The sequence below is a fragment of the Drosophila sulfurigaster genome, chromosome 2L, assembly GCF_023558435.1.
Source record: "Drosophila sulfurigaster albostrigata strain 15112-1811.04 chromosome 2L, ASM2355843v2, whole genome shotgun sequence".
Classification (NCBI taxonomy): Eukaryota; Metazoa; Arthropoda; class Insecta; order Diptera; family Drosophilidae; genus Drosophila; species Drosophila sulfurigaster.
The window spans coordinates 15,971,501-15,985,519 of record NC_084881.1 but is presented as its reverse complement, the minus strand read 5'-3'; the positions used below and the strand labels follow the sequence as shown (position 1 = coordinate 15,985,519).

At 42.5% G+C, this 14,019-nt stretch overlaps 4 protein-coding genes and 1 non-coding gene across 5 annotated transcripts in view; 2 read left to right on the top strand and 3 right to left on the bottom strand.

The window, feature by feature from the left end:
* The first annotated feature begins 3 nt into the window (after nucleotides 1-3).
* On the top strand, nucleotides 4-4,214 carry LOC133846880 (sodium- and chloride-dependent glycine transporter 1-like). The gene is made up of 10 exons (XM_062281594.1): nucleotides 4-178; nucleotides 1,774-1,905; nucleotides 1,973-2,124; nucleotides 2,186-2,298; nucleotides 2,357-2,495; nucleotides 2,552-2,879; nucleotides 2,941-3,089; nucleotides 3,147-3,275; nucleotides 3,568-3,774; nucleotides 3,839-4,214. The coding sequence occupies exons 1-10, from the start codon at nucleotides 16-18 to the stop codon at nucleotides 4,121-4,123; spliced, it is 1,797 nt and encodes a 598-aa protein (XP_062137578.1). The 5' UTR covers nucleotides 4-15; the 3' UTR covers nucleotides 4,124-4,214.
* LOC133846890 (sodium- and chloride-dependent glycine transporter 1) lies at nucleotides 3,570-7,094 on the bottom strand. The gene is made up of 9 exons (XM_062281605.1): nucleotides 6,827-7,094; nucleotides 5,924-6,219; nucleotides 5,821-5,873; nucleotides 5,646-5,769; nucleotides 5,252-5,585; nucleotides 5,039-5,190; nucleotides 4,849-4,977; nucleotides 4,589-4,789; nucleotides 3,570-4,529 (listed from the first exon to the last, which is right to left on the bottom strand). Exons 1-9 carry the CDS (start codon nucleotides 7,002-7,004, stop codon nucleotides 4,239-4,241), a joined length of 1,758 nt encoding a protein of 585 aa, XP_062137589.1. The 5' UTR covers nucleotides 7,005-7,094; the 3' UTR covers nucleotides 3,570-4,238.
* Trnay-gua (transfer RNA tyrosine (anticodon GUA)) lies at nucleotides 6,281-6,472 on the bottom strand. The gene is made up of 2 exons: nucleotides 6,436-6,472; nucleotides 6,281-6,316 (listed from the first exon to the last, which is right to left on the bottom strand). It is a non-coding gene; the product is annotated as a tRNA-Tyr (tRNA).
* A 481-nt stretch (nucleotides 7,095-7,575) lies between the features above and the next one.
* The window catches only part of LOC133846591 (thioester-containing protein 1 allele R1), a 9,135-nt gene continuing 2,691 nt past the window's right edge, over nucleotides 7,576-14,019 (bottom strand). Inside the window, exons 2-16 of the mRNA XM_062281560.1 lie at nucleotides 13,023-13,200; nucleotides 12,484-12,962; nucleotides 11,952-12,282; nucleotides 11,602-11,885; nucleotides 11,348-11,459; nucleotides 11,129-11,275; nucleotides 10,946-11,069; nucleotides 10,755-10,892; nucleotides 10,276-10,683; nucleotides 10,078-10,209; nucleotides 9,592-10,010; nucleotides 9,185-9,532; nucleotides 8,587-9,120; nucleotides 8,078-8,531; nucleotides 7,576-8,021 (exon numbers count right to left, since the gene is read on the bottom strand). Coding sequence (XP_062137544.1) covers nucleotides 7,795-8,021; nucleotides 8,078-8,531; nucleotides 8,587-9,120; nucleotides 9,185-9,532; nucleotides 9,592-10,010; nucleotides 10,078-10,209; nucleotides 10,276-10,683; nucleotides 10,755-10,892; nucleotides 10,946-11,069; nucleotides 11,129-11,275; nucleotides 11,348-11,459; nucleotides 11,602-11,885; nucleotides 11,952-12,282; nucleotides 12,484-12,962; nucleotides 13,023-13,200 — 4,315 coding nt within the window. The 3' untranslated portion in view covers nucleotides 7,576-7,794. The remainder of the gene's footprint in view (nucleotides 8,022-8,077; nucleotides 8,532-8,586; nucleotides 9,121-9,184; nucleotides 9,533-9,591; nucleotides 10,011-10,077; nucleotides 10,210-10,275; nucleotides 10,684-10,754; nucleotides 10,893-10,945; nucleotides 11,070-11,128; nucleotides 11,276-11,347; nucleotides 11,460-11,601; nucleotides 11,886-11,951; nucleotides 12,283-12,483; nucleotides 12,963-13,022; nucleotides 13,201-14,019) is intronic.
* The window catches only part of LOC133846607 (C3 and PZP-like alpha-2-macroglobulin domain-containing protein 8), a 23,468-nt gene continuing 20,693 nt past the window's right edge, over nucleotides 11,245-14,019 (top strand). Inside the window, exon 1 of the mRNA XM_062281563.1 lies at nucleotides 11,245-11,285. Coding sequence (XP_062137547.1) covers nucleotides 11,260-11,285 — 26 coding nt within the window. The 5' untranslated portion in view covers nucleotides 11,245-11,259. The remainder of the gene's footprint in view (nucleotides 11,286-14,019) is intronic.

Here is a 14,019-nt window from a genome sequence, read left to right as displayed (position 1 = left end):
TAATTCTGAGTCATCATGGTATATGAATCGTCCTATGAGACTGGGCGCAAACCATTCAAACCCGATTTGCAGCGCGGAAAATGGGAAAAGCCCACGGATTTCATTTTCGCCTGCTGTGGCTTAGCCCTCAAGCTGGATATATTTGTGATCTCCTATTGGCTATATTTCGACATGGGATGTAAGTACATTATATATATACACATATGCAATCACAAATGCATATGTAGTAGCTGCTGATTAGCTGAGAGCACGAGAGCAAGAGCTTCGACAGCTGATAAGCTAATCAAATTGCTTATTAATTGAAAGCAATGCATCATAATTTTGTAAAAAGAAAAAAGCGTATTCAATTGAAATTGCATTTCAAGTTCAAGTCAAGTCATAAACATTTTGTCTATACTTTTAAGAATAGACATATGGGTAATTCCATGGCGGAATTTGTCCCGTGCGTACATTGAAAATAACATAAACTGAAACAATTTTGAAATTAAGAAAAGTTTATTTTTATAGCTCTAGATAAGTACTTTAATTAGAGCTAAGAATGGTTTTGGAACTTTTTTTCTGTTTTTTTTTCTGTGATAATTGCAAAAATTAACCAATTTGTACGCAAAACCAAAAAATAAACGAAATTTTATATTTTATCGGAAAACAGATCAAGTTCCTAAAATCAATCTTAGCTCTAAATATAGTGCTTATCTAGAGCTTTAAGAATAACATTCACTTATTTTTAAAATTGTTTCAGTTTATGTTATTTCCACTGCAGTGCACTGTAAAAAGTCTCGTACGGGACAAATTTCGCCATGGAATTACCCATATACCATATTTTCGAGTACTTTCTTCTCTCGTACAAAATTACATGCATTTAAAGATTATGGTAATTATAATTAATATAATACAGAATGCTTGTTATTTTAGTATAGTAGTAAACAAGTAAGAAAGTTACAGTCGAGTGTGCTCGACTGTGAGATACCCGCTATATACTATATACATATATATATAATATATGTTTGGTATATACCAGATTGTCAGCCAAAGCAACTAAGACCCCTAGTAAGTAGGCGTTTTTGTCCATACAAAAGTATTTCTTTAATAACTTCCACAATTATTATCTGATCGCAATCAAATTTTCAGGAATCATAACTACTATAGTAATTATTGTATATAAATTCGCACCTCTAGCTTTAAAATTAGGCTTATTCGATTTTTTGATTTGCGGGGGCGGAAGTGGGCGTGGCAAAAATTTGAAACAAACTTGATCTGCGTGCAAACATAACAAATGCTGTCGAAAGAGTTATAGCTCTATCTCTTATAGTCTCTGAGATCCAGTGTTTCATACGGACGGACGGACAGACGGACATGGCTATATCGTCTCGGCTGTTGACGCTGATCAAGAATATATATACTTTATAGGCTCGGAGATGCCTCCTTCTACCTGTTACATACATTTCCTGCCGGCACAAAGTTATAATACCCTTCTATCCTATGAGTAGCGGGTATAAAAAAAGCTAGATTAGTTTCTCTATGCAAATGCATTTAGGGGGCGTTTTTTTAAATTCAAAACTAGTTGCAAAACAAAAATGTTTGCTGATAAACCGATTTCTATTTCTATGGCCTTATGTTAATTATGTGTTTCTAATATGCTAACCATGAGCAGCTGAGTAGATTAGAATGAAATGTGATAAGTTGTGTTAATGCTGAATAAATTTCAATTGGCTTGCGACTAAGTGAATATTGTGTGAATGCATTTGATATAACAATTAATTTTCATTCTTTCAGTATTTGGCATATTACCCTATTATTTCTATATGGCCATCTATATGGTTCCGCTGCTGGTGATCCACTCGTTTATGGGTCAATTCTCTAGCAGCGGCTTCATCTCCGCCTTTCGTCTGTCGCCGTTCTTTAAAGGTAATTACTGCACACTTGATGTAAATATGATTACTAAGTACTCATACATATGAGTTGCTGATTCAAGGCATGGGCTATATAAGTATCTTCCTGAGTGTTGCGGCTCTGCTGTTTTATGCCATCTTTGCCGTTGTGCCACTTGTATACATTTTCCACTCACTGCGTCCCACTTTGCCCTGGAGCTGTGAGGCAATGGCAAATATGAAGAATGTGACCACGGTAAGTGTGTAAATTATTAACTACTATAAAATTTTGAATATGTATTTATTTTCTATACCAGATGTGCAATGCTAATCAAAGTGATGCGGATATTATTAACTCGCTTGCGGACAATAGCTCTGAAGTTATGGTTGAATACGTTGAAGCGCACATACCTTCAGTGCTGTTCTTTAAGTAAGTGAACTGTCCTCAACTAAAAATGTTAATTAATTGAAATTTTTTACCTTTCTAGGCAACATTTTCAAACGAACGTCACCTCAATGATGATCGAAGAAGAATCCATAACTATGTCTTGGACATTGGCGGGACTTTCGATTATCGTCTGGGGGGCGATTGCTGGCATTTTCAAATACTGCTCAGATCCTGCCACGGTGTGTAGTTATTGAAGAGTATCTACTATAAAGTGTATAATATTACTTTCCTTTAGTTTGGCAAACTACTGCGATACATGATATTGACTACTTTGGGCATTATGCTGCTTTGTCTGGTGCGTTTTCTATTTCTGCCCGGCGCTTTGGATGGCCTGCTGCACTATGTGAAGCCTCACCGGGATGGAATGGTTGGAGGTACTTTTACCATGGTCCTTGTGGTGCTGCAGGCTTTTGGATCTGGCTGGGGCAGTGTCATGTCGCTGGCCAGCTTCAATGACTTCAAAGCCAATATTATGGGCTACAGTTGGGTTATTGCTTTTGGCCAGACCCTTGCCTACATTCTCTTTGGAATGGTCACCTTCATTTTGCAACATTACTTTCAATGTAAGTCTGATTGTCTGATTGTTTAATTAATACATTAATAATGAGTACATGCTTTTCATAGCAATAACTGTCCGCACTTACGATCTATTTGTCGAAGCCAATTGGGTGTTATACTTATCGAGTGCCAGTGCCATGGCCGAAATGGAGTTTGCCAACTTATGGACCATTCTCTACTACTCAATGCTGTTGATTGCCTCACTAGTTGTGATCGTATGTTCTTCCCATTTAATTGTTACTTGTTTGACTGAGTGTTTACCTTACTTGCAGATCACACAAATCTTTACTGTTCTCACTAGTCTCTTTGATGAGTTTGAGACGCTGCGCGCGCAAAAGGAGAGGACTACGTTTATTTTCATTGGTTTACTGGCTTTCTTTTCATTCCCATTTTGCACAAATGTAAGTGAATCGTAAGTAAGAGGAATTTTGATGTTTCTATTTTGTTTAGTATTATTTTATTTAAATATCATCTTTTTTTGCATTTGAGAATTATCTTAAGAACTTGTTTTTCCCCTGGAAAATTTCTTTCCGATTTATTAGTTTTAAAAATGTAGCATATTAATCACTTGTACATATTTTTCTTTTCTCATATGTTTGAAGTTGTGTATCTTTTGTGGTACTATTTTATGTCAATCTTTTTGAATATTTATTTATATCTGTTATTAATAATTATGATGATTTTCCATTGCAGCACGGTTTTTTGGCCTTTTCGGCAGTATCCGTTGACTCGTTAATCACTTACAGCGTTATGCACTTTATGTTGATACTCGCGGTGCTTTGGATATATGGTCGAGAGCGATTTCAGCGAGACATTGAGTTTATGCTGGGCCAACCTTTTGCCTCATGGAAGATCTTCATATTGCGATTTATTGCTCCGCTCTTTCTGCTCTATTCCTTGGTTCGAAGACGATACAAATTTCGATTCATTGCCGAGTTAATAATAAGAATTTTATCGATTGCAGCTCGTGGGATTGTGGATGGCAATCATGGAGCATATTTACCAATCAACACCACTCATGTTCATCAGCTTTATTCTGGTCATTCTGCCAATATTATTCATACCGGGCTATGGCGTCTATATTACGTATGAGAATACTGGAACATTTTGTAATCGCCTTAGACGCGCTTGTCGCCCAACCGATTGGTATCCGGTGGAAATGGAAAATCGCCAACAATACGAGGAAACGTTGGGAAACTCTGATCTAACACATCAACTGTATGAAGTAACCGAGGAGGAGGTTAATTAATTTCTATGTACATACACAGCAAATTGCATTTGCTTTACTTTCTGTATAAAATGACATTATACTCGTATCAATACTAAAATTTACAAACAAAGCTAGATTAAAGGAATCATTTGGTCTATGCTTCAGTGTCTGACATGAATGCTGGCATTCTGCGTTGTCGTCTGAAATCATCGTACTCGGCCCGATCATCTGGATCTGCCGGGGTCCAATCGAGGGGCTTCAGTCGCTTCTTGAGGCTGTCTTTCAGAGTATCCCGCTTGATAATCATAATGTAGACAACATATAGGGGAATCAATATAATCGAGGATACAAAACTCAGCCAGCCAATTGCAATTGCCCAGGTGGGATACTCGATGCCATTATACGTGATTTTGCGTAAAAAAATAATGCTCGTGAAAAGTACAAACTGGAAATGGGGGGAAAATCAAACTACATTAAGCAGGGGGAAGATTTTGTTGCTCTTACGGTTAAAACTATGGGCGTTATGTACTTCCAGGCTATTTTCCAGAAGAGCCCAGGACGCTTGCCCAGCATGAACTCGACATCGGTCATGAAATTATCGATGCCATAGATAAAGGCTACCATAATGACCTCCACCAGGCACACAACAATGATGGCCAGAGCTGAGGAATACCAGTCGAACAGCTGCAAAATAAACATACCAGCCTAGAGAAGAGGCAGAGATTAGGATTTTCTGCACTAGATATTCAATTATAGACACTTACATTGGTACACATAATGGACGACATGCTGAAGAAAAATATACATAGAATAATAGTCACCTTCCATTTGTGGTTTCGAAACGCTTCCACCTCATCCAGTATCGAGGTGGTGATGGCCTCCAGCTGGACAAACTGCAAAATAGAATGGAATGTATTAAACACTCTCAGAGTCTTTACAGTCATGCACACCCACCACACTGTCAATGCCCAGTATAAAGAGCATGACGAAGAATAAAACACCCCAAAGTTGGGGCAAGGGCAGCATGGAGATGGCCTGCGGATACGTGACAAAGGCAAGTCCAGCGCCCGAGGTGGCAACTGTTGCCACCGGAATGCCAGATTGCTCTAAATAGTAAGGAAGTTAATGATTATCTTATCGAATTGAATGTTTAACTGCTGTGATCACCTGAGAGAAAGCCGAGAACAGAGAAGACCACAAAGCCGGCATAAATACTTGTGAATACATTCACCGATACGACGAGAAACGAATCAAATTTCGCACTATTGCGAAAGTTATTGAAACTGGCCATGTTGACAATGCCGCCCCAACCGGGTCCAAGTCCGAAGAACATCTGTATGGCCGCATCGGACCACACCTTCAGATCGTAGAGACGATCCCACTGTGGATATATGAAGAACTTGATGCCACTGGCAGCTCCAGGCAAAGTGACGCCACGTATGAAGAGTATGGTCAAGAGCACATACGGAAACGGAGCACTAAAATAGACAACTTTACCAACCTGTCGAGGAAATGTATAATCAATAAAGCGTTAAAATAGAATATCAAGTATACGACTTACCGATTTGATACCCCGCACCACGCAGAGATAGATGATGAGCCAGGTGATGAATAAGCTGAGCAGTTGCCCCCACACCATGGTCCCTAATTCTGCGATGCTGCTCGAGATACGAAGCACTTCAAGACTGGTGGAGGTGAGGATAAGTGTTAAAGAATTTTGTGAGCCGTCAACTTACTGAAAAAACTCATCCGAAGACGTCTTCAGGGTTTCTCCCACGTGATCATGCAGCTGCAAGAAAATAAGTTTATAAATTTGTTATACTTAAGGTGCAAACTCACATCCTCAATGGCCGTGCAGTTGGGCGTGTTCCAGTGATGATCGCAAGTCGACCAGGGCACAGTCTTCCAAAAGCAATAGTAGAGCATGCGTATGGGATACGAGATGATGACGGAATAGTAGCACACACAGTAGGCATTCACCACAACCATGCAGTAGCCGGTGCCCTTGAGGATGGGCACCAGACGGAACATGCCCGTGCAGCCGGTGCCCGAGAATTGGCCAATTAGCACCTCCATGTAGAAGAGGGGAATGCCGCATAGAATGACCATCAGCATGTAGGGCACCAGGAATGCGCCTGCAACAAATAGAAATTTCAAAAATTGCAAAACATGTTTATCAGCAGCAAAAAATTCAATTCCTTCGAGCCGGATTTGAACCAGCGACCTATGGATTTCAACATATCGCGATTCAATAAACTGATGGTGTACAAGAGCAAGCGCTGTCTAGGCCAGGGGTATTGTTTTGGTCTAGAGTCCTGCCACTGCTCGCAACCCACCGAGCTTCGAAAACTCTACAGTCCACCGCTCTACCAACTGAGCTATCGAAGGCATTCGCTGGCCGCCAGCCAAAGTGCCATCAAGTGCTGAAAGCTCAAATGCCAATTGCCACACAGCTTTCACTCGAAAGCTATTTTAAGCTTTAAATAGACATTGCATTGCCCACATACAAACAATGAATGCTGACTCGACGCGTGACGTCACAGCATGCGCTATTTATGGAAAACTAAAGAGAAAGAGAAGCAGACAAAAACACGCACATAGCAGACAAACATGTACGAGCTCAACGATGTGCTGTGCTTGGCAGTGGCTTAATTAATGAGCAATCAACTGTTTGCCATCTCGACTTCGGCATACCCTGTTCCTTCTTAAGTGATCTTCCCTGTTAGTTGTCGCTGAACTTACCGCCTCCACTGCGATAGCAGAGATAGGGAAACCGCCAAACATTGCCAATGCCAATCGCATAGCCAATCAGCGAGAGCACAAATTCAGTTTTCGATTTCCAATGTCCACGATTCGTATCACGACGAATCCTTTTTTCTTTACGTGGTGGTCGCGGTGGTGGTTGCGGTTGTGGTTTCATTACAACTAATGAATTTTGCTAAAAAACGGTTTTCTGATCATACAAAAATTTACACATAAAACTCATGAATATTTAGCTGACATAGAATGCCTTGCTGCTGCCAACTTAAAAACTAATAATTTTACTTACTAAGGCATTTTCATTTTTACGATATACCCAGCGCGACGTTTTTATTATTAATTTGGCTAAAGTGTTGTTGTTACTCTAGTGAAATGAATCAACAGGTCATGGATTCTAGGATTTTGTAACAAGTCATGTTTTTCTTCTTTTCAAATAATATAATTATTTAATTTCCAATTAATTTTTCCATATAAAGGAACCGAAGAAAATAGTCGAAAGTCAAGAAATTCTGTTCGAAATTTATTCTCTTTAAGGTATTTTTATACTTTGCTCCATGGTAAGAATATTTCTATCTGTTATTAAAAACCTTAACTAACTCATATTACGAATGTATGAATTTTCTTCATTCTTTTTATCCGTAAACTGAGAACTAGAAATAAAATCTTCAACAAATAATTTTTATTTATATTTACATCAAACTCATTACCATTTTTATTCAATATAAGATTTGACGCTTCCGCTTTTCAAAAGAATACTCAGGAATGTTCCATTTTGTTGTTCGGGTTTAGTAAACGTTAAATACATATTTTATTGGCAACTTTTAGCATCGTTAAAGTTAATTGATTTAGTTCTAGCTTATGATTAAGATGAGTGGGTTTTGTATTGTTAAAGCTTCGTTTTGATGCAGTTCAACTTGGTTCGCTGCACTTCTCGTTCTCCCTTTACGCTGTTAGCAGTAAAGTCGCAGACTGATGGCAAATGAGAGCAGAGCCAGCAAGGATGTGGCTATTAAATGCTGTTCAGCTGCACTGCGACCTGCCAAAAGAACATTCTCCTCATCGGGTCGACGGGATGCGCGTTTCTCCGCCTTCTCGCAGATGTCCCCACAATTGGCGTGCTCACAAATATCGCAGATGTTCGACTTGGGGGCCCGATAGAACTGCCGGGCACGACGAGCTAAAAGTTTGGGATTGGAGTTAGCGACTAGCTCGGTTACAGATTTCAGGACTCACCATTGTCGTAGTAGTCATACATAACGACAGGCACCGGCCGATGCTTGGTCACCTTCACGGTTTTATAGGCATGCAACGTGGGGCACACTTCACGTCTGTCCAGGTAATCAAAGTAGATTACCACCTTGGTGTCGCGCTGTTGCGTCTCCACCTTCTTGATGCGCTCACTCGACTCCAGTGTCGGCAGCGTGTCGGTGTCGATGACAAAGCCACTGGGCAGATACACCTCCATTATGGCCATGTTGGAGCGCTCTGCATCGCCGGGAACGGACACGAAGCTGGCGCAGGCTGAGAGATGCAGATAATCGGCATGGGAATTCCGATTGACAGTGGGATCCAGCACAAAGCGCGGCCAGGCGCTAGTCACATTCGTGTTGTACTTGTAGCTGATTTGGGCCAAGGCCATGCCACGTCCTGTGGCCGAAACGCTCACGTTCTTCACATTGCTGGGCAGCTGTAGAGGAGTTGTTAAAACACTGCTCACGGTTGAAAATGTAACGTAGACTTACCTCAACACTTTGCAGTGCCAAGGAGTTCTCGGCATTCACATTGAGTATGGTCTCGGCACCTTCGCCGTAGCGGAAACCCAGCTGCACATTGTTGCCCTGGCTGGAGAATCGCTCGGCAAACATGAGCAGCGCCTGCAGACCCACAACAGTGTCCTGGGAGCCAACAAAGCCGCCGTTCGCATTGCGCTGATCCATCAGCCAGTTGAGCACGGGCAGCGCATCTCCCACCAGATTGTTCTCGAGCAATGCCAGTGCAGCATAAGCTGAGATCTCAATATTGACACTGCGTGTGGCATTGTACCAAGGCGATGGCTGCTCATTGGCCGGTGCCGTTTTGTTCCACCATTTGCGTCCCTCGGCATTGGTGGCCTGCGAATCGAGACGCTGTAGGAAGGCGGCCTTAGAGTTGTGATTGGCACGGGAGAGCACATAGGTGCCCAAAGCCATGGCATGCAGATTGCTAGAGGTGTCCAGACCACGCGTAATAAAGTCCAAGGCCTTGTTGATGTTGTTGCGATACTCAGCATGCACATCCTATAAACGGAAATAAGGAATTTAACTGATATCTGTGTAGTAAAATAGTTCGAGTGCAACCCACCACATTCTCCATCATGGCGAGCGTGACAAAAGCCGTCAAACTGATGCCGCCATCGTCGAACTGTTCAAAGATATCGCCGCGTTCCTCATAGCCACCATTAGCGGACTGCACGCTGGCCAAATAAGCCAACGCTGACTGCAGCACATGCTCATCCACCTGAATGTAAGGCGCCGCCTGACGCAGTGATCGTGCCACATAAGCAGTCAGCCAAGTGGAGCTCTGCTTTGCTGACAAACCAAAGGCACTGAAGGCACCATTCTCATGACGATAGTAGAGCAGACGCTGGTAGCCTAAAGCCAGATTGCTGAGAGCACTCTGCTCGATCTCTGGCGTAAGTTGTCGCAGACGCTACAGGTGAATTGATTAGTTTCAAAGATGTGCTTAGCAGAAAAACTCTTTCTACTTACACCCAGATAACGCAGCACCATTATGTTGGGCACAAACTTCACCATAGTCTGCTCGCCACAACCCGTTGGCAACTGGATGAGATCCTGCAGATTACCCACAATGCTGCCCATCAGATCTCCCACAGCCTTGACCTCAATGCTTGTGGAGTCGGCGATGGCATTGCGCGGCACCCTGATGGTAATATTCTGTCTGCGCTGTGCATTCGAGTTGAGCTCGAAGAGGAAGCCACGATTCACACGCTCTGTGGCACCAGGATGTTCCACGAGCAGCGTGCTCTCCACAGTGTCGCCAGCTTGGGAAGTGGTTGCTACTGCCTTAACTGGCAGCGAGCCAACACGTCGAGGAATCACAATGAAGGAGACGGAACGAGCTGATTTGGCAGGCACCTGAATAGTGCGGCGACTATACAACTCCACAACTGAAAGAACAACGAGGGAGATTAGATGGAACTCCTTTAGGTAAGCTATAGCTAATCTTTGACTTACCCGGCTTGTTCGTCTGCCTCGTATCCAGTTGTGGAAAGTGAAAGTCTTGCGCGGAATTGTAGAGGGTCACATCTACGCTCAAGTCGCTATCCCGATTGTTGTGCACCACAAAAGGCAGTGCAATGAGTTCGTCTACAAAGAGGGAATATTAAAAGTTTTTAATCTAACTATGTAGCTATTCTCTCTTAGTAATCTTACCCTTCCTGATGGAATAGGGCAGTTCTGTTGCTATATAGAATTCTTTGTAGGCCTCCAGCTTGCTGTTTGGCGCATTCAGTCCCAGACCATTCACAGGATCCAGCGCGAAGGCAGACAGCACCCATGAAGTCATTTCACTGGGAATGCGACGATGAATCGTATTGCGACCATCGCTGCTGGCCGAGATGTTGAGGAAGAGCCAAGTGTCGGCTGGATTACGCATGACATGAACTCGAGGATTGTGCCAGTAGGGTTTGGGAGTGTACGAGAAGGCATAGCGACCCTTGCCGGGTGGCAAAGTGTTAACCTCAATCCTATGAGCTGGTCCAATGTCCGTTTTGCGCACCGCTGTGAGCTTGTCATCCTCTACAGAGCTCTCGCGATCAATGCTAGGTGTCGTCTCTGCCTCTATAAGATTAGTTTCGGAATTAATTATTTATTTTGTAATTACAAAGCAGTTTAACTCTCCAATTCCTTACCTTTCTCCACAAAGTAGTCAGTATTGGACATGGTGATGACACCCGATTCCTTGCCTGGTGAGCCAACTGGCGTGTTGACATCACTGAGCTCGTAGGCGTGCAGCGCATCCATCAGACGTTCATGGGTGAGGTCATTACCTGATAACCAATTTGTTGAGTAAATCAATAATTTAACTGTGCCCTCAACTTACCCCTGTGCATAGCTGCCATGTTTTGATCGACCACCATGAGACCCACATAGGAGTAAGGTTTGGTGCTGATACCGATGTCAATGTCTTGGCCAGGAGGTGCTCTGATAGGCGCCTCAATTTGCACCTGGTATGCAGATAAACTAGTTTAAAGACAGCACCAAGATGAAGAAAGAAGTAACTTACAGCATTCAACAGGTTCTCCTCGAATCGTATGACTTGCTCGTCGTAGACAAATTCACCGTTGACCACCATGTAAACGAGAAGTTTGGCACGGGGCATCATAGCGAAAGAGGCCAGGAATTTGATGGTGTGGAATGTATTATCAGCCACCTGAAGCGAGGTAAGTGAAATAATTTAATAGAGCTAGAAATTAGTTAGAATAGGTGTGTGCTATGTACTTACATCCACTGTGCGGGAAAGGATAATGTCACCACGTCCAACAATCTGATACATAAAGTAATTCATGGGTGCATTCGATTGCACTGCTACGGCAATTTCCTGATTGACAATGGGTCTAGAAAAAAAGGGAGGGTATTTAGATTCGCAGTTCTTTTTTGTGTTAATGGACTCAAAAGTACTATAGTTACAAAGATCATTAAGTTCTTAGTATAAATGATCGACTGATACAATTTATTCACTTGATAGAGTAAACTTACTTGTCATTGAGCACCTTGGCTGAAATGTAATTGTTGGAGTGCAAATGCTTGCGCGGCACCTTGCCCACATCGCTAATCACGCCCAGATAGTCCACAATAATGGAATGATACTCGTCCCTGTCTCCCTCTGGCACTGTGAACTTCATCTGGAACTCGCCGCGTGCATCCAAGCGATAGACAGTACGATTGTACATCTCACTGCTGCCATAGACATTAGTCAAATAAGCTGTGATCTCAGGGTTAAATTCCTTCAACGAGCTGCCATCGTTGCGAAGAATGCGAGCCTGGGGCAGAGAAAATAAATCAATTATAATTCAATAGAGGGAGACAAGATTGTCTTTGGTACTTACAGTAGCTTCAAAGGGCACACCGGGTATATAGTAGCTTGGCAGCTTGACAGGTTCTACACGGAAGTGATTCAGATATAGTGTAAGCACCGTTGAATAGTTTTGCACCGATCCCGTGGAACGCTCTTCGACCAGAGCATCCAACAGATATTGACGCTCATAGTCCTGCTTCAAGCGCAACTCCTGCTCGATGTCAAACTCAAAGTAGGCGTTACCATCGATGGGCACCACTTTGCGGGTGATGAGATCATTCACGAAAGGCTGCAGCGAGCCAAAGAATGTGGGATAAATGGACAGAGTTGCCTCACCTACAATGGGCTGACCATAAGCATAGCTGCAAAAGGGTAAAGGACAAGATAGAATTCGCTAATAAGAGAAGTTCAGAATATCGTATATGATCTATGCATTAGTACATTTTGGGTTCTTGCCTTCGGTAAGCACAGATGGAAACACAATTTTGTATTGTATATTAACTTATTTACATTGTCCATTTTAGTACGTTAATTTCATAGTTATTACATGTTGTTGTACTTACTGGGCTCTCACTGTGGCTGCAATCTTGCCATCCTTGTAGATAGCCTTGCGCGGTGTGTCAATGTCCACCACAAACTTTGGCAAAATGTGATCCAGCACCTCGAAGGTTTGTCGATGCTGTTGCTCAGCGACATCCACAACAATGGACCAATCCCCGAAACGAGGATAATCCGCCAACTGTAGCTCATTGGAATAGATGGCATTGGTTAGACGAATATCCTTGTAGCTGCGTATAAGATTATTGTCCGAGTCCCTGATCTCCAGATGAACACGTCCATAGCCACGAGCTGGCTTCAGATTCGGATCGAGCAAAAGCACACGATACTGAACCAGATCTCCGGGTTTATAGATAGCTTTGTCGGTTTGCACCAGCACCGTGTGCTGTTTGTTCTCAAAGTGCAGCTGCGTTTCATTTGTGAAAATAATGCCGCTCAAGCCCTCGGCAGTTAGACGATATCGATCTGCTTTCAGCGCGGGAATCTGCGTGGGAAAAGCAATTTAAATCGGCGACCAATGGGTGTGTTGATATTGTGAGCAAACCTCAAAGTGCAGCAGCTGGGTGGAGAAGGGTCGCAGCTCGACGGTCTTGAAGTCTGTGTAGCTGCTGCCCAGGATGCCCACCTTGATGCGGGCGGACTCTACGGCCTTGTGGATGCTGACTGCCACATGGAACTGCGAGTTGGGTCGCAGACTGTTTGGCGCAATTATAGAGTACAGCCTGCATATGAAAAACAAAAACAAACGCAAAACAAAATGAAAACAATCAAAAACAAACCGTGTAAAACAAAAACAAAAAACTGTACTTAATAGCAGCACAATGAAATACAAAGACAATGTTTCGGGTTTCTGGGTATTACACCTATGCTGACATGGTATCTGAATCTCTATTTCGTTTTCTATTCATTCACGCGCTTAACGGAAGATCAACAATACGTCGACGACGTACACAACGACTCACTACACAAGGGGTAATGTACTTTATAGACTTTGTCTCGCTACGTTTCGGGTCTCTGTCTCAGTTTTGGGTTCGAGCTGGGGTCAGAGTCTTGGAGAGACCGCAATTCGGTTTGATTCATGTCGGAAATGGCATAAGCTACAATCTTTGCTGGATGGTCTAGTAGGGGCGGGCAAGTGAGGCATTGCGGTAGCTTATTGTTATTGCGGTTTTCCCCATGAATACAACTGCATCGTTTGGCGAATTTGTAATAACAATTACGATTGACAATTGCAGCTGTCGTAAGCTGAGTCAGCTCTTCTTCTACTAAAGTCATAGTAGACTACTCCAACTACTGATTTATGAGATTTTCAGATTTATTGTTGTGCAGAAAATTTGAATATTTTAAAGTCAGACCGCAGCCTTGTTCTTCATTTCATTTCCGCCAAGAGCTTATTTGAAAGGAAGCTCTGCTTTGGAAGAACAAAATGAATATGCACAAATTTATAAACTAGATAAATCAAAGATATAAAAGGAAAACCATATTAAATTAAACTCATAAGAGTTTAAATGCAAAGCTATGTTCAACCAAGAAATCATTTA